The 20,194-nt window shown below is 40.6% G+C and overlaps 1 protein-coding gene across 1 annotated transcript in view; it reads right to left on the bottom strand.

The window, feature by feature from the left end:
• Positions 1-19,525, bottom strand: part of PKN2 (protein kinase N2) — a 132,901-nt gene extending 113,376 nt beyond the window's left edge. The window contains exon 1 of the mRNA XM_075558070.1: positions 19,098-19,525. Coding sequence (XP_075414185.1) covers positions 19,098-19,145 — 48 coding nt within the window. The 5' untranslated portion in view covers positions 19,146-19,525. The remainder of the gene's footprint in view (positions 1-19,097) is intronic.
• Positions 19,526-20,194: the final 669 nt, after the last annotated feature.

The following is a 20,194-nucleotide window of genomic DNA, read 5'->3' as shown; positions in this document are numbered from 1 at the left end:
GGAACAGTAATGAGAGTAGCAATACCATGAGGGTAGGCGGGATGTGGAGGGAGGTGGAGAAGCAGGGAACCAACTACAATGATAGACATATAACACCCCTCCAAACATAAAAAACCCCAACATACGCACCCTCCACAGGGATGAACAACAGAAATGGTGACGAAGAAAGACAGCAAATGGAATAATCCAGGAAAATAATAATAATTTCTTACTTATCAGGGGTTCATGATGGTGAAAGAGTGGAGGAGGGAGGGAAAAAAGAGGAGCTAAAACCAAGGGCTCAAGCAGAAAAAAAAAGTACTTGAAAATGTTTTGATGGTGACACATGTACAAATGTGTGTGATACAATTGAAGTATGGATTGTTATAAAAGCTGTAAATTACCCCAAACTATTAGGGCCATTAGTGAAGGAATTGAGACCAACCTGAGAACTTTGGCACAGGGAATACAGGCTATCAGAAATAGGGAAGGACACAAATACAGATGAGTCACAAATTGACAAGTGGATATACTGAAGATAAAACACCTGTGTACATCGAAAGAACTCACCAAGAGAGTAGTAAGAGAGCCCACGGATTGGGAAAAGATCTTTAGCAATGACACATCAAAGGCTTTATTATTAAAATCTACAATACTCTGTTAGCTTCCAAAAAAGAAAAATACTAACTGCCCACTGAAGAGTTGGGCAAAGGACCTGAACAGACATTTCACAAGAGCAAAAATCCAAATGGGCAATAACCATATGAGAAAATGTTCCCGATCATTAGTCATAAGAGAAATGAAAATTAAAACAACGAGTTCTCATCTAACACCCACAAAGATAGGGGCTGTGGTGAGATATGAACGCTCATTGACTGCTGGTGGACCTGTAGGTATGTACAGCCAGTACAGAAAACGATTTGACGATATCTAAAACAGATGGAAACTGAGCTACCTTTGACCTACAACCCCCTACTGGGCATATACCCAGAAGAGGCAAGAAACAAACCACAGCCAGACATCTGTGCTCCAATGTTCATCGCGGCACAGTTCACAATTGCAAGCAGTTGGAAACAACCCAAATTTCCATCAACTGACAAACAGATTAAAAAACTTTGGTACATACATGCAATGGAGTATTTTGCATCCCTAAAAAGTAGTGATGAAAGCAAGAAACACATCATTGCATGGGAAGAACTGGAGGAAATTATGCTAAGCGAAGTAAGCCAAGCACCAAAGGACAGGTACAACATGAGTCCACTGAGGTAAGTTAAAAAAAAAATGCAAAGGGGGCATAGGGAAAAAGCTACTGTATACAAACATTCCTGGGGTGAGATCTAGGTAGTACAGCAGGAGCAAGACCAAATCCAGTGATACATATGTCAGCCAACTAAAAAGGAGGGGGAGGGGAAAGAGGAGAAATGGGTAGCAGAACAGGGTACTAACCCACCCAAGGAGAAGGTATTGTTTTTATCTCCACAGGGAAAGAGGGACCAAACTTGAATCCGGTGCTCCCAAGATATAAATGGAACATACCGGCATGAAGCAGGGAACCAGTAGAGAGGCCTGAGGGGCCGGCCCCAATTCCAACTATGTGGACAGCCACCCCTCCCGGCAGAAGAATTTACTTCATAGCACAGCACTAAAGCTACAGCTCAGGGAGAGTGACATGTCTGATCAGAGGGTATGGGAGCAAGCGAAGGAGGAGGAAGAGAGAGTGGAGCACATCCTGGCCCACAAGCCTTGAGGATGATATCCTCAGAGTAGCCAATGCACAGAGATGACCACATGGCTGGCCCCACTATGAGGCACGACAGCCATCCTTCACTGACCCATAGCCCTACAGGGGATATCACTGGAGACCCAGTGTGGGAAATATGCCCGATCTGACCCCACCATACCAAGGAAAACATGAAGGGCATGCAACAGAAGAGCAAATGGAGCAGAGAGCAAGGAAGTCACGGGGGGGTGGGGGGGAGAGTACCAAAAATAGACATTGGGGCCAGGGCATGGCACTCCATCAGACTTGACCAGAAAACACTCCTAAAGGTCAAGAAACAGACCTTGAACTATTTACAAATTTCTCTTTTGTTTTGGTCATTGTTCTGTTGCTGTGTTTTGTTCTGTCTTGTTTTTGTGCATATTATTATCTCTGCAGGTCTACCTAATAAGATAGGCTGGATAAACAATGTGGAAAAGAAAACAATAGGATGGATGATTGGGGGGAGGGGCATGGGAGAGGGTGATCCGGGAGGAAGGAGGTGGTATTAACAAACCCAGGGATAAGGAAACAACAAGTGATCCAAAATCAGTGGCAAGGAGGGTGTAAAAGGCCAAGTGGAAAGTAAAAGGGAATAGAGGAAAAGAACTAGGATGCAAAGGGCATTTATAGAGGTCTAAATATAGGATGTACATATGTAAGTATATTTATATATGATGATGGGAAATAGATCTATGTGCATATATTTATAAGTTTAGTATTGAGGTAGCAGTTGGACATTGGGCCTCTACTCAAGTATTCCCTTAGTGCAAGAATACTTTGTTCTCTTAAACTGGCATTCCAAGATGCTCACCTTCCCGACATGATTGCTGAAGATAAATATGTGCATAAGCAAACGTGAAGAAAGTTGATGGTGCCCGGCCCTCAAAAGATATAGTTTCTGGGGCCTTACAGGCTTGAAGGTAAACAAGTGGCCATCTTAGCTCAGAAGCAACAAAGTCCACATGGAAGAAGCACTCCAGCCTGTGATCATGAGGTATCGAAGTAAACAGGTATCAGGCATTAAAGAAAAATCATATCATTGTGAATGAGGGGGAGTACAGTTTGGGTACCCAAAGACCAGCTGTAGGCAACTGCACATCTCCTTACAGAAGGGTCACAGGGAGGAGATGACCCAGTCAGGGTGCAGTGTAGCAAAGAATGAAACATACAACTTTCCTCTAGTTCTTAAATGCTTCCGCAGCCCCCTCTTCCCCCGCCCACGATCATGATCCCAATTCTACCTTACAAATCCAGCTAGACCAGAGGATGCACACTGGTACAGATAGAAACTGGAAACAGGGAATCCAGGGCAGATGATCCCTGCAGGACAAATGCTGAGAGTGGCGATACAGGGAGGGTAGAGGGAAGGAGGGGGGTTAGAAAGGGGAAACAGATTGCAAGGATGTACAATATAACCTCCTCCCTGGGGGACGGACAACAGAAAAGTGGGCGAAAGGAGACGTTGGAGAGTATAACACATGATAAAATAATGACTTGTAAATTATCAAGGGTTCATGAGGGAGGGGGTGATAGGGAAGGAGGGGAAAAATGAGGAGCTGATACCAAGGGCCCAAGTAGAAAGCAAATGTTTTGAGAATGATGGCAACAAATGTACAAATGTGCTTGATTCAATGGATGTATGTATTGATTGTGAATTAAGAGTTGTACAAGCCCCTGATAAAATAATTTTTTTAAAGCTGTAAATGATGATTTAAAATAATTTATAATAAAATGCTATTTTTTTTAAAAGCTGTCCCCAGGGACAGGAAGTCACTGTGACAGCAAAGAGGGAAAATATTTTAACATCTCTCTTCTGTGTAAGGAGAGAGATGGAGGACGGGGGACCAGAGGAAGAGAGGCAGAGAGGCAAGCAGGTACAGCATTACAGAATTAAAGGCAATCCATCCATTTCTTTATACATGGGTAACTTTATGCCAATAGAGTGCATACTCATGCCATATTATCTTCATTATTAAAATAAAAAAGTAAATAAAACAGTGGTTGTAAGATGCTGAAGTAAAACAAGCCACTGCTATGAAGTTGATCCCAACTCATAGTGACCCTCTAGAATGGCGCAGACTTTAGGTTTTAGGGTTTCGGAAATGGCACCTCTTTCTCCTAGAATGACTGGTTGGTTTGAATTACCCAATTCCTAGCCCACAGCTCCACCAGGGAACTGTGCTTAAGTGAAATCTTAGAAAATGCATGTTTTTCTTTTTTAACTTAATTAAACTTCCTTTCATTTTGCAACCAAGCTGGTAACTATTATCAAAAATTGACAGTCCAGCATCTTTATTATCAAAACAGGCACTTCTAAATAATACAGGATCATTATAAGATAACACAATCCTTCCTGTGGGATATTTAGATCATTCTTACTATTTACAACTGAAGTTTAACAACTGAAAATGCTATATATCCAAGGAGGATTCATCTATTGAATACATTACTGTTGATGTTGTAAGGTGCCATCAGGTTGGTACCAATGTGCAGAACCCTATGCAACAGAAATTAACACTACCTGATGCTGGATGATCTTCATAACAGTTCCCATGTTCGAACCATTGTATTTTGTTTTGGAACCCACTGTTGTAGCCACAGTGTCGATCCATCTTGTTGAAAGTCTTCTTTTTCTCTGACCCTCTACTAAGTATGATGTCCTTCTCCAAGGGCTGATCTCGCCTGATAACATATCCAAATTACATGAGACATACATCTCCACAGCCTTGTTTCTATGAAGCATTCTGACTCTACTTACATTTGTTCATTCTTCTGGTATTCCATGGAAGTTTCCGTATTCTTCACTAACAACCTCATTCAAATACATCAATTTTGCACCAACCTTCCTCATTCCTTGTCTAGCTTTCACATGCACTAGAAGCAACTGAAAACACCATGGCGTGAGTCGGGTGCGTTTTAGCCCTCTAAGTGGCATCTTTGCTCTTCTACAATGTAAAGAGATCTTTCGTATGTTTTCCAATGTAGTATGGCATTTGCTTTGACTAATACTGTCAAGGGTGTTGATTGTGAATCCAATAAAACAAATCCTTGACAACTTCAATATTTTCTGTTTATCGTGAGCTTGCTTACTGGTCTCGTTGTGAGGATCTCTGTTTTCTTTATGCTGAGGCATAAGGGTTTCACCTGCTCTTCTCTTAGCAGCAAACATGGTTGTGTCATCTGCTTATTCCATGTTGTTAATGAGTCTTCCTCTAATCCTGATACTGTATTTTTTTCCCGTATAATCTGGCTTCTGGGATTTTTTTTGCTCAGCATACAGATTGAATTTTGAACTATGCATTATTCTTTTGTCCAGTTCAAACAACTGCTTTTTGGTACAGTTCTACTGTTCCACATGGTCACATAAAGTGTTCCAGAATTCCCATTTTTCATAGTGTTATCCATAATTTGCTATGATTCAGGCAGCTGAATGCCTTCAAATAATCATTAAAATACTGGTAAACATCTTTCAAGCTTCTTTTTTTTACTCTCAACTAAACATAACAATGACATAAAAGAGGTAGTTTCCCAGAGGAATGATGTAGGAAGCAAAGCTATGGAGGTATTAACACAGATTTGGCCTATCTACATATATTTATATGGCAATATACTGAGGTAGTAGATGGACTTTGGGCCTCTGCTCAAGTACTCCATCAACGCAAGAACACTTTGTTCTAACAACCTGGCATTCTATGATGTTCACCCTCCCAACATGATCACAGAGGACAAAATGGATGCCTAAGCAAATGTGGTGAAGAAAGCTGATGGTGCCCGGCTATTAAAAATTTATAGTGTCTGGGGTCTTAAAGGCTTGAAGCTAAACAAACGGCCATCTAGCAGATAAGCAACAATCCTATATGAAAGAAGCACACCAGCCTGTATGATCATGAGGTGTCAACAGAATCGGGTTAGAGGCACCAGAAGATCCAAAACAACAGCAAAAAACAATTTGTTGAAAATAAAGGTGGGGTCAGAGCAGAGACTCAAAACCCATCTGCAGACAATGGGTCATCCCTCACAGAAGGGATGAGTCAACCAGGGTGCAGTATAACATCAATGAAACACACAATATTCCTCTGGTCTTTGAGGCTACTTCATCCCCCACTAACATGACCCCACAGTCCTGCCTTTCAGTTCTGGTTAGACCAGAGCATGTACACTGGTACAGGAAAAAGCTCACGACACAAAGAATGCAGGTCAGACATACCCCTCAAGAACAGAAATGGAAGTAGCAAAACCAGGAGGGTAAGAGGAAAGTAGGGACAGCAGGGGAGGAAGGGGGAACTGATCACAATGATCGACATATAACCACAATGGATCATGAGGGTGGGAGGGGGTATCAGAGGAAAAAGAGGAGCTGATACCAAGGGCTCAAATAGAAAGTGTTTAGAAAATGATGGCAACATATGTACAAATATGCTTGATACAATTGACCTATGGATTGTTATAAGAGCAGTACAAACCCCTAACAAAATAATCTTTTAAAGGAAATAAGAAGAGGAAGAAACCAGGTCAAGCTAAAAACAAAAGCAAACAGGAAGTTTCCAAAAGTTCATGGAAATTGGGATGAAAAGATTATGGAATTTTTCCATGAACTTTTAGCAGTCTCTTCCTATAATTAACTAATTACCAAACTGGGAGCTATATTTGATACAGAACTGCAAAACTGCTAAGCATGCTAATTTACCAGTCGACCAAATGACAAATTCATTAAATGTACTATTTCTCAAAACTGTGTAAAATATTTTCTCAATAAGATACCCATATACAGAATATTTCCTTAACAATCTGTTAAGAAATGTCTGCTTTAACAAAGGCTTTCTGGCAGTAATAATCAGTATTAACATCATTACTATCAAGTCAATTCCAACTCATAGTGACCGTATAGGACAGAGTAGAACTGCACCAGGTTGTAATCATTACAGAAGCAAATTGCCATAGAAAGCTCTCTTCCATCTTTAGAACAGCTGAAGGGTTGGACGTTTTTATTGGTTAGTCTGTACCAGAGCTTCTTATGCAAAAACACAGAGCTTAAAAAAAAAAAAGGCAATGTCATGCAAAGAACTGCAGTTTTAAAGCAGCGGTTCTCAGCCTGTGGGTCATAATCCCTTTGGGGATTTGAATGACCCTTTCACAGTGGTTGTCCCATTCATAACAGTAGCAAAATTATAGTTATGACATAGCAACAAAAATAATTTTATGGTTGGGGGGATGTCACCACAACATGAGGAACTATATTAAAGGGTCATGGCATTAGGAAGGTTGAGAACCACTGGTTTAGAAAGAAAACTCTGGGGGGGGGAAAACTGATAGGGGCCAGATGATAGGAGATTTAATACGTTTTATACTATAATCAACGTGAAGTCACTAAAAGAAAAATGCTTTCTTTAAGCAAGAAAAATCTTCAAATTCTTCTTAAAGAACAGTCCCATCCCTACTTCATAGGAGGAGCCATGAAGCCATCTTAGTACTACAGAACACCATCTCTCCATTCCCAAAAGTAACTGAAGGAGTGGGTCTAATCAGATGTTCTCATCCAAGTATTTAATTAGACTTGTAGTGTTAATATAAACAGAAGAGTTAGGAGTGTCACTGGGGGGAAGAGGGGCTTGTGGTAAACAAAAGAAAACCAGTAAACAAAGAAAATATAAACACAAATACAACCCTGACTTGTCAAAATTGAAGGTTACTCACAAACAATTCTTCCCTAAAAGCTGAAAAATGTTGTAATATTTAAAATTTATATTATAAAAACATTTGATGTACATTTCCTATATTTTAAACATTAAAAATTAATCTTTAAACAATTAATTATTAACTTAAGCAATTAAGATAAAGGTCCAACAAATTTGACTGCACTGAAATTGTTTTTCATCAAGATACCTTAGTTAAGACAAAAACTACATTTAGGACTCGAGCCATATAAATAAGCACCAGGAAATTGTGCAAGAGGACTCCTTACATTATCTCTTTGACAGCTAATTCTAAACCTGATCAACACAGCACTTTATGGGCAAACTACAAAATACCCGAATAACCCTGAAGGTGAAATGGATTGGTCTTTACAAGTAGATTATTTTTAGAATGACAAATCATCATTTAGCATTGAATCTATTAGTAAGCACCCACCCTACTCTCAGACCTTCCTGTTCTTCACTTTCACAAACATACTTCAGAGACCCTGAGGATTCAGTTTCAGAGCATCACAGCACAGTGGGTAAAGCTGGTCACACGCGTTTTGGCTTCCCAGTACATATAAAAGTTATGCTTATACCACACAGTCTATTGAGTGAGTGACAGTATCACAAAAAGTTTGGAATGTGTGAGAGTTACGAAAGTGGTACCCAGAGACATAAAAGCAAGCACTTGCTGTTGAGAAAATGGCCCAATGTAGGCTTGCTACAAACTTTACATTTGTTAAACAAAAGGCATTCTCTGTGAAGTGGAATGAAGGGAGGTAGGCTTGCACAAAGTGAGGGATGCTTGCACAAAAGAATAAAAAATTAAGAACAGGAATGTCTGAGAGTAATATAATTGACAATAAGAAACAGATTAAAAACTTAATTTTTGTGAGATTATAAAATTTGAGTATGATGTTTTATTACATTAAAATTACATAAACTATACTTGTAAAAAGATAGAACACTATGTTTTTAAAATATTTCTAAGTATGTTTTTCCATTAAAAATGTTAAAGCTTTGAACTAATTTTCAACTTTGCTGTCAAGTTTTGATCGCTGTAATATTAAGAGGTAATTATAGTAATGTCATATGATTCTGTTATATTCTGCTTAAAGTTGGTTAAGAGTACAGGTTTGACAATTGTTCAGTGTAGTATAATTTACTAGGAAATAATTTAGAATCGCTCTACAAATATCAGCAGCGGGCATGAAACAAGAGATACTGCTGGTATCAGTTGGATCTTGGCTGAAGGGAGAGAAATCAGTAAGATGATTACTTGTATTTTACCGACTATGCTCAGGCATTCAACTATGTCGACCATAATAAACTATGCCCTGAGAAGAATAGGCTCCCCAGAATACCTCATCGTGCTCATGCGGAACCTGTACATGGATCAAGAGGTAGTTTTGCAAATAGAACAAGAAAATGCTGTATGGCTTAAATCAAGGGAAGATATGCATCAGGGTTGTAGCCTCGCCTCATATCTATTCTGTCTGTAAACTCAGAAAATAATGAGGGAAGCTGGAATAAATGAAGATTGCTGCATCAATATTAGAGAAAGGCTTATTTACAAACAGCCCTATGCAGATGACACAACCTTGCTAGCTGAGAGTGAGAAGGATTTGAAGCCCTTGCTGATGAAGATCAAGAATTACAGCCTTCAGTATAGATTACAATTCAATGTAAAGAAAACCCAAATCCTCACAAAAAGACCAATAGGTAACATCATGGTAAATGGAGAAAAAATTGAAATTGTTGAGAATTTATCTGCTTGGACCTGCAATCAATGCTCAAGGAAGTAGCAGTGAAGAGATCACACCACATATTGCATTGGGTAAATGTTTGCTGCACGAGACCTCGTTCAATTGCTGAAGAGCAAGAAGTTACTTTGGGGATAGAGGTTGGACTGACCCAAGCTGTGGTATTTTCAATTGCCTCATATTGATATGTAATTTGGATACTGAATAAGGAAGATCTAAGAAATAGTGATGCATTTGAATTATAGTGCTGGAGAAGAGTATTTAATTCTTTTCACCTGGACTCTGAAAAGAAAAAACAAATCTGTCTTGGAAGAAGTATTGCCATATGCTCCTTAGAAGCAAGGATGACAACTGAAGGACAAGGGAACAGTGATCTAAAATCAATGGCAAGGATGGTATAGTGGGGCTTAATCAAGGGCAACGTAGCCAAGAGGAATTACTGAAACCCGAATGAAGGCAGAACATGATAGTGGGACAAGAGGAAATTAAAAGGAAATAGAGGAAAGAACTAGGAGGCAAAGGACATTTATAGAGGTCTAAATACAGGCATGCACATATGTAAATATATTTATATAGAATGATAGGGAAATTGATCTATGAGCATATATTTTTTGAGCATATATTTTTATGTTAAGTATTAAGGTAGCAGACAGACATTGGGCTTCTTCTCAAGTATTCCTTCAATGCAAAAACACTTTGTTCCAATAACCTGGCATTATTCCATGATGTTCACCTTCCCAACACAATTGCTGAAGACAAAGCGAGTGCATAAGCAAATGTGGTGACGAAAGCTGATGATGTCCGGCTATCAAAGGATACAGCATCTGGGGTCTTAAAGGCTTGAAGATAAATATGAAGTCATCTAGCTGAGAAGCAACAAAGTCCACATGCAAGGAGCATACTAGCCTGTGTGATCATGAAGTGTTGATGGGATCTGGTATCAGATATCAAAGACCCAGAACAAAAAGTCCTATCAATGTAAATGAGAGGGACTGCAGAGTGGAGACCCAAAGCCCTTCTGTAGATTATTGGATATGCCCTTACAGAAGGGTCACAAGGAAGAGATGAGCCAGTCAGGGTGCAGTATACCACTGATGAAATATACAACTTTCCTCTAGTTATTTAATACAGCCCCCCCACCCACCCACTATCATGACCCCAATTCTACTTTACAAATCTGGCTAGACCAGAGCATGTATATTGGAACAGATAAGAGTTGGAAATACAGGGAATCCAGGACAGATAAACTCCTCAGGACCAATAATGAGAGTAGTGATTCCAGGAAGATAAGGGTGAGGCTGGGAGGAGAAAGTGGGAACCAATCACAATGATCTACATAACTCCCTTCCAGGAGGATGGAGAACAGACATGTGGATGAAGGGAGACATCAGTCAATGTAAGATATGACAAAATAATAATTTATAGAGTATCAAGGATTAATGTGGAAGGGAAGGTGGGGGAGGGAAATAAAAATGAGGAGCTGATACCAAGGGCTCAAGTAGAAAAAATGTTTTGAAAATGATGATGGCAACATATGTACAAATATGCTTCACAATGGATGGATGGATGATATGTGATAAGAGCTGTATGATAAAATTATAAATAAAATGATTTTAAAAAGGCAAGGATGACAAGACTTTGTCTCATGTACATTGGACATGTTATCAGGAGACCAAACTCACTGCCATTGAGTAGATTCTGACTCATAGCAACAATAAAAATCCTGCCTGGAGGATTTCTGAGACTATAACTCTTTATGAAAGTAGAAAGCTTTCTTCTTTCTCCTGAGGAGCAGCTGGTGGTTTCAAACTGCTGACCTTGCAGTTAGCAGCCCATGGAGTAAGTACAACTACACCAAGGCACAGACTTGGTAAAAGAGCAGCAAAAGAGATGAAAGACCCTCAATGAGAGGTTGACCCAATGGCTTCAACAATGGGCTCAAATATAAGAACAATTATGAGGATGATGCAGGACCACAAAGTGTTTCACTCTGTTGTACATAGGGTTACTATGAGTTGAAAGTGATTAGAGGCGAGGTCTAACCCTTACCCTAACCCAAAACCTAACCCTAGGCCAAAACCTAACCCTAATTCTAACCATAACCCAAACCCTAACCCTAGGTCCAACCCTAACCCTAAAGTTGACCTAATCCTAACCCTAATGCTAATTCTAGGCCTAACCCGAACCCGAAACCTAGACCTAATCCTAAGTCTACCCCTAACCCTAACCCTAACCCTAGGCCTAACTCTAACAAGAAAAAAGAAAAAAGGTGACTAGAGGCACTTAACAAACATCATAAATGTTTAAAGAAATAACAAAGTGATATGTTCATCTTGGCAAACTACCATTTCATTTCTATCTACTTAAGTAGACATAGAAGACAAAAACTACCATCAAGTTTGAAAAGCAAAAAGAGCAGAGTCCATGGGCTTACATGCTATGGTTTATGGTGAATAGACCATTGGGATAGGCTCCTGCGATACACTGAATATTGCCCTTCAAGTCATAATCCTTTGAGATATATCATAATTCTGGATTCTATGCTTGTGGCTATAATCCCATTTGGAGGGTGGTCTAAGAGAAGCCCTGGTGGCATTGTGGTTACACACTAGGCTGTGATCTGCAAGGGTCGACAGTTCAAAACCATGAGCCACTCTGCAGGAAAAAGATGAGTCTTTCCACTCCCATAAACAATCACCATCGCTGAAACTAATAGGGGGCAGTTCTAGCCTGTTTTATAGGGTCACTATGCATCGCCATCGATCCGATGGCTCCAAAAAAACCCTCAAACCCATTGCCATGGGGTCAATGGTAACTCATAACAACCTTATAGGTCAGGGTAGAACTGTCCCTGTGAGTTTCCAAAACTGGTAACTGTTGATAGGACTGGAAAACCCCAGTCCCCACCTCCCACAGGGAGGCTGGTGGTCTTGAATTGCCAACCTCATGGATAACAGCCCAATGGGTAGATTAACCAATACACCACCAGGGTTCCTCAATTAAATGGCAGAAAGATTTTTTTTTTGTTTCTGTTATTAGAGAAAGATGGAAAGATGTGTCTTTTAGACTCAACTAAAAGGTATGACTGTCACCATCCTTTGTTTCCTTCAAGGATATGGTCTGATAAAAGACAAAACCACACCTTCATCAAAGTCATTCTGTGTATAACAGGCATCTTCGAGCAAAAGAGAGAAAAAAAGGCCTAGGATCATTGAAAAGCATCTTCCAGTTCTCTGTCTGAAGTGGTGGGGCCTGAGACCAGAGGCATCACAGACTACAGCACAGAGACTAGGGGACACAGCAAGAAAAGTACTGCTAAGATTATGGGACTGTGACACAGAGGGACAGGAAAGCTTCCTGGTCCAAGAAGGCAGAAGCTGTGACTGAGAAGCTGTTGACTAGAGAGAGACTTGGTTGATGCCTGAAAAGAGAGGCTGATGTGGACCAATAATTACTCTTTAACTTTTGGTAACCTATTAACTTCCCTAATAGGCCCCCTTAATTGTGAGTATTATTTGTGAATTGTGCATGGCCACTGCAATGAATTATCCAATTCAACAAAAGCATGAAAGAACAGTTAGCTGGAGTCAGAATACGTAAAAGATGGAAGGTGGAGGCATGTCTGCCAGAAGTTAGATATTGCCCCATGTTGTTTATTCTACTCCTGTCTCTTCCTGGAGCCCTGGTGGTGTAATGGTTCCGTGCCTGGCTGCTAAATACAAGGTTAGCAGTTTGAATCCACCAGTCACTGTGAGAACAAGCAACAGCTTTCTACTTCCATACACAGTTATAGTCTCAGAAACCCACGGGGCCAGTGCTAAATGCCACCCTGTCCTGGAGGGTCGCTATAAATTGACATTGGACTTGATGCCAGTGCGTTTGGTTTGGCAGCTCTCCCTATTTCAGCACTGACTCTTCATATATACTGAAAGGTAGGTCTACAAAGGTAGATGTTCACATCTACTAACTAATGAAAAATGATCGAAAACCATGATTCATTTTACATCTCTCATTTTAAAAGACTATTTCTACTAGTTTTTATAATACTAGTTTTACATACTCTTTTCTTTGTAATAAATAAATAACTGGAAGATGACTAAATGATATGCCTCTATTGAAAAGAGCATTTATGTCCCACAAATTATCATTCCAATATTCTATAAAGATCCCCAATCATCAAACCTAAACAGACTAAACACATTGCTTCCATTTACTGTTTGAGAACTGTTTCTATGTTGTATGTATTAATAAATTCATACTGTTCATTTTACTTTTCTTAATTACATGTTTTTTAAATCATTTTATTCGGGGATCATACAACTCTTATCACAATCCATACATACATCAATTGTGTAAAGCACATTTGTACATTCATTGCCCTCATCATTTGCTCTCCACTTAAGCCCCTGGCATCAGCTCCTCATTTTTCCCCTCCCTCCCTGCTCCTCTCTCTCATGAACCCTTGATAATTTATAAATTATTATTTTGTCATGTCTTATACTGTCCGACGTCTCCCTTCACCCACTTTTCTGTTGTCTGTCCTCCAGGGTAGATCCTTGTAATCGGTTCCCCCTTTCCAACCTACCCTCCCCCTCTAGGTTCCCAGTATCGCCACTCATACCACTGGTCCTGAAGGGATCATCCTCCCTGGATTCCCTGTGTTCCTGGTTCCTATATGTACCAGTATCCATCCTCTGGTCTAGCCAGACTTCCAAGGTAGAATTGGGATCATGATAGTGGGGGGTGGGGGGATGAGGAGGAAGCATTTAGGAACTAGAGGAAAGTTGTATTTTTTTATTGTTGCTACATCACACCCTGTCTGGCTTATCTCCTCCCGGAGACCCCTCTGCAAGGGGATCTCCAGTGGCCTACAAATGGGCTTTGGGAATCTACTCTGTACTTCCCCCCCCCCCCCCCATTCACTATGGTAAGATTTTTTTGCTCTGATGATGCCTGATACCTGATCCCTTCAACACCTCGTGAATGCACAGGCTGGTGTGCTTCTTCCATGTGGGCTTTATTGCTTCTGAGCTAGATGACCGCTTGTTTACCTTCAAGCCTTTAAGAACCCAGATGCTATAGCTTTTGATAGCAGGGTACCATCAGCTTTCCCTTTGCCTCCCAGCTCTTTTTTCCTCTATTTCCATTGGCTTTCCTCCTGTCCCACTATCATGCTCAGTCCCCACCAGGGTTTCAGCAATTCCTCTTTGTTACATTACCCTTGATCTTAATTACATCTTAAAGCATTGTCTCAAAATAAAAATATTTTAAGATTAGAAAGTTTACTCATCTAGAACCAGTGACAGAAAATTTTAATCTACGGTTATTTCATAAAACTCTGGACCTCATTTTCCTTCAAAACTTCACTATATACAAGAGGATAAGGAAAAAGAGAAAAACAAACACCAAACATTCCTTCAATTAGAAAAGTCCTTCAGTAATCTTTGAGTATTAGATTTTAAAAAAACTTGTTCCATTGTGCTTATCTACATTTTCCATAATGAATACATATTTATAATTGAAAAGAAAAAAACTCTGAAATCTCTCACCTTGCTACCCTCCCATATTCGCCCAACTCACTCACCAATAAAAATCTTACTCCTCCTAACTCTAATCCTTTCCCTATCTAATATCACTGCATATTAGAAACTACCTCCTAACTCCCATCAAAATGGGTAAAATATCAATCAGTTATATGAGAGAATTTCAAAAAGTTCCTGGGGGGGGGGGATCATATTCTCTTTTCATTCCACTTTTTCCACAAACCTTTCAAAGCCTCTTTGTACAGTAATATATGCATCATACCCACTGTCCATGAGTCAATTCTGACTCGCTGAGCCTACATATAGGAATTTTAGGCTGTACAGTGTTACAGAAGCAGATAGCTTTAAGACAGCAGGTTTGAACCACCAACCTTGTGGTTAGAAGATCAACACTTACAGATAACACCTTAGGTGTAATATAACCACTGAAGAAATCTTTCCATACTTTCCCAGAAAATATTTCAAAAAGGAAAATATATACCTTATATACTTGCGTATAAGCCAAGTTTTCCGGCACATTTTTAATGCAGTTTTTGTGGCAAAATTAGATGCCTCAGCTGATATTTTGGTTGGTGTATACTTGAGTATATATGGTAATTTTTTAAGTAATTTTTTAGGATTATAACCAACTACTTAAAATAATCTATGGAAAAATTGACAACCTACATAAAAATGTTAAATCTTATGAAATATTACTGGTAAGTATTTTGACAGCTCTCATCAAAAACAGTAATTGTCACATGAAGTTATTAAAGTATTGACACTGTTGTAATTTGTAGAAAATTATACCTTAATCCCAGTTACAGTATGAAAGCAATACCTACATTATAGACTACGAAAAAATGTGGAAATAATTGATTTCCTTATACAGAAGGATCTAATGAGGAAAACTGGTTAAATATATTTCTGGACAATTTTCACAAAGTTTAAAAAAACACTCACTGCCATCGAGTGACTCTGACTCTTAGCAACCCTACAGGACAGAGTAGAACTGCTCCCTAAGGTTTTTGAGCCTATAAAATCTTTTTATGGGAGCAGACAGTCTCATCTTTCTCCTGATTTATAAAGTTTACACAACTATAAGACTGAAATGGAAAAGATTTATAGGTCCACACGCTGTGGCAGTTTAAAGAATCATGTCATGAAGAATATACAGGCCTGTATTCCACTCAGACTTACAGTATGCCCATGAGCAATTTTACTTAACATTCTGTAAAACGTAATTAATAACATCCATCTTACTGAATTATTGTGAGGCCAAATAACCAACAAATGTTATTTGTACTGTCTTCTAATGCCTTGAAAGTAAAAACAATTATCTTGCCATTTTTCTATCTTCCAATACAGCTTTTCTAGGTACTCCGGAAAACACTTCTTTGACATTAACCTGTATAATTCAAGACTTCAACCTTCCATCTAAATAACTCACGTCGTTTCAGTAAACTCTACTGGGAATGGAGTTTAACTTCTTAGACTAATATTAGGCATTTTGTTGAAGATGAATTTCCAATCATCAACATGGTAACTTTATTGGCATGCTGCTCAATACTTGATTTGGGATTCTACAAAATTATTTTAGCTAGCATGCATTTGGGAAGGGGGGTGGTTTAAAAACAGTTTTTATTAATTTGCTTTCTTTGTAAATGAACTATAGTTTCTTTGGCCTCACAAAAAATATCTCACTGTTTCCCACTACACTTCAAATAAAGAACAGAGAATACTACTGAACAAATTAGTTATAAGATCATGACTTGAAAGTGTCAATTAAGCTTATATTTTTACTACAGCAAAGTCTTACTGACACTCTAGTTTCTAGTCAGTTTGTGTGTCCTTAATTACCATTGCCTTATTGCATAAAATTTTTAAATTATTAGCAAGATCTAGACATTACTCCAATAGAAAATTAGTTACTAACAAGACAACGTACTGCAGTTTCAGATTTTAGTTTTATTTTTACAACTAAAGGCTATTACAATGCCAATTTCATGTAAGTAGTATTTCAAATTCTGCCCTCTTAAAAGATAATTTGATAATGGTGACAACATATGTACGAATATGCTTGATACAACTGATGTATGAATTGTTCTAAGAGTTGTAAGAGCCCCCAATAAAATGATCTGTTTTTACAAAGAATTTGAATAAAAATTTGCATATATAGTTTCTAAATTAGGCTCAATTTCACTTAAAATACATTGTAATATGTAGCTTTCAAAATAAGGCCAGTATTTTAAAAAACTTGCTGTGTTGCCTTACTGAATATTTAAAATATGCATATTAGAGAAGTATTATTAAACATTTTGATCTAAATAAATTCAAACAATGTAGAAGTTTTAAAATCTAAAGAAGCTTAGTAACTACTTGAACAAAAGAAAATGTTTCAAGAGTATGCACCTGGTAAAGCAAATTTTAAACCTATTTTCCTAGTGAGCTTATCTCACTAACCTCAGTATTTTAACAAACACAATAAAGCCATGCAGTAACTTCTTTTAGAATTGGGAGTTAAATAAGCAAAGTAAAATGCTGTAAAAACAACTGTAATAATTAAAACTCATTTTTCAAGAGGGGTTGTAATTAGGTTTATATAAAAACCTAAGTTTAGTTGGTGTTTCCCTCCTTGGATATCATTTTAAAATCTTCATATACAGATTTTACTTTTCTGACTTGCTTCCTTGTTACACCTCAACTGACCAAAGACATATAATGCTATATTTTAATACAAAATATATTTTCAATCCCAGGTCTAAATACCAGGTCTTTTATGACAACTTTCTAAACCAATGACTATAAGGATGCCAAGTAGTTTATACCTTTAAAGTTACTCTATGCAGATGAAAAACTCTGAAATTTCAATGGCTGGGTTTTTGGGGTTTTTTTCAATGAAAACCAAAAGGTATGCTTTTTTATGTTTTAAGACTAGGCAATGTAATTTCAAAAGGCCTTTAACCATTCTCATTTAAAAGCTTATGCTTATTAATAAAATAAAAAATAAATCTCATTTATCTATTAAGTGTACTCTGTAATCCCTATTTATTAGAGACTAACAGCAATTAAAATATTATACAGCAACATTTTTCACAATATAAACTTTGCACTTCAAAAGGTTTCTAAAAGTATATTCCTATACCTGGCAAACTCCTATTTGGTGGAGGAAATATCAAATATTACAGCAATACTTTCAAATTTACATATGACTGACTGCAGAATAAACTAAGAGGGATATATGAAAGTGTACATTTAAATAGGAAGAAATTTAGAAGCTGCTGTAATACTTAATTTTGACATCAAGAATTAACCTTTCGGTTTCTAGATTGTCTTTAAAAAAATCACAAGCCAACTCAAAAAATATAAGCATTCATTTTCCCCCTTTCTCTGTTAACTAGCATCTCCCATCTTGGGGTACCTAAAAAGTGACTGTACTAGAACCAAACTAAGATCGAGTTAAAAGCAGTAACAAAAGCAAGCACGCAGCCTTAATTCGCTGGTAAACATCTCTGGGACGCTCGAAAATACGGAAAAATAAGCCTGCCATAGTGGTGTGTGTCCCCTTGCACCCAGAAATCTGGAAATGGGAAAGAAAGAATAGGATTGTGCTATTCGATATGAAATTAAGCGACTGTGTAGACCCTATTTTGGTAATCGCGTGCAGGCGTGTGGTGCCCAGTGGGTTCCCTCAAGCTGACTGCTCTCTCATTTGTAAACAACTTCTGCAGCTCCTTCTCTGGTGTCCAAACGGGAGGGAAAATGAAGAGCATCAGCATCCGACCTTCCGGATCTGAGCAGAGGGCAGCCGAGGAGGGGAAACTGCACTCGGTTTTGCTCTGGCTGTTTTCTCCAGGCAGTCCTCAAAGCAGAGGGAGGGCCATGAATTCGTCATCTGCGGAGGATCAATGAAGTGCAGGCAGGGTCTGGTGAGACTCCTGCTCAGTAAACTTGCTCTCGGGCTGGGAGTTCCGGGGGCGCTCTTTGTGCAGAGTCTGAGGGCAAGGGGAGGGACGAGCAATCAGCTTGGGAGTCATTCAAAGGAGTTTGAGGAGCCTTGTAGGGGGGGCGGGGCGCAGGCGGCGGAGGGAGGGGGCGGCCCGGCGTTCGCGGGCCGCTTTGACATCGAGGGGGGCGGGGGGAGGCGGCGAGCTGGGCACCGAGGCGAGCGGCAGGGACGAGTGCCCTCCGGCAGGCGAGACGGGCCGGGGCTCCGGCAGGGCAAGGTTCGGCTTCCCAAGGAAGCGGCTCCCGACTGACATCCCGAGTTTCCGCACTTAGCGGGCCAGGGGCGCGGCCGCCGCTCGGCTTCTTCCCTCGGTCCCCGACCCCGCGCCCGACGGCCCCCTGGTGCCTTCCTCCGGCGCCGCCCCCCTCGGGCCGCGGGCCTTACCTGCAGCTCCGTGAGCAGGATCTCCCCGCGCTCGGGGTTGGACGCCATGGCGCTCCGCTCTGGCCTCCGCACCTGGACGCGGCCGGAGCCGGCGAAGGGAGAAGGCGGGACGGGACCCGGGGTGAGAAGCGGGGAAAGAAAGCAAGGAAAAGAAAACAAAACACAACCAAACCCCCCTAGGGCTTCATGGAGGCGCAGCCCCCGCGAGAGGCGCGGCTCAGTTGGGCCGGCTCATCGGAGAGCGGCCGGGAGCGGGGGCACTCGTGGCAGGACCCCTTCGCGGCCCGCCCGCCGCCGCCCTCGCTGGACTCGGCTCCGCTCAACCGCTCCCTCTGGGCGACGCCGGGAGCCGCCTCAAGCCTCTCCGTACGGGGCGCTGCGGCCGCGGCGGCAGCTCGTCCTGTCGCACCATTTGGCTGTCACCATGTCGCAAAAGCGGCCTCGCTTGGCGGCTGCCGGGACACGTGACAGCCGCGGCCGCCGCCTCGGGTGGGGCGGGACGGGCGGGGTGGTGAGGACCCCGAGGGCGGGAGGGGCGAGAGGGGTGGGGCGACGCCCGACCCATTCCGTGGCGGCGCCGTGATTGGACCGGGCCGGGGTGAAAACGAGGGGAAAGGACAGAGTTTGGGTCTCTAGGGAGGCGGGAAGAGGAAGGAAGCACTCGCCACGCCCACTTTCGTGCTCTGTTTAACGGCCCGAGGAGGAGCGCTAGAAATCGGGAGTATTTGTTTTTCCTTTTTTTTAAAAAAATCGTTTTATTAGGAGCTCATACAGAAGATTTTTCCCCAATGCCACTTTTTCTTTCCCTTGACAAAGTATGGGCCTAATTTTACTTGCCCCAGCCTGGACTCCGCAAACCAGAGTTCATGGGCTCAAGCCCGATACTTTATTTATCGGCCACCGGCCATCCCAAACTGTTGGTCTTTGCCTGTTTCTCGCTTGAATCTCCAGCGTTCCTTCCCTACCAATCAAGGGCACAGCTGTCGAAGCTGGAGTATATATTGTACCTTTCAAGAAATGCAAGTAGCTGCAACCCCCTGGTAACTTTCAAAATGCCTTTTCCGCTATCGCTGAATGGGCTGAGCTGAAGAACTCTG

This window comes from Tenrec ecaudatus, chromosome 1 (assembly GCF_050624435.1).
Source record: "Tenrec ecaudatus isolate mTenEca1 chromosome 1, mTenEca1.hap1, whole genome shotgun sequence".
In the NCBI taxonomy this organism is placed as follows: domain Eukaryota; kingdom Metazoa; phylum Chordata; class Mammalia; order Afrosoricida; family Tenrecidae; genus Tenrec; species Tenrec ecaudatus.
Note: the sequence above shows the minus strand (reverse complement) of the source record. Positions and strands in the feature narration are given on the sequence as shown.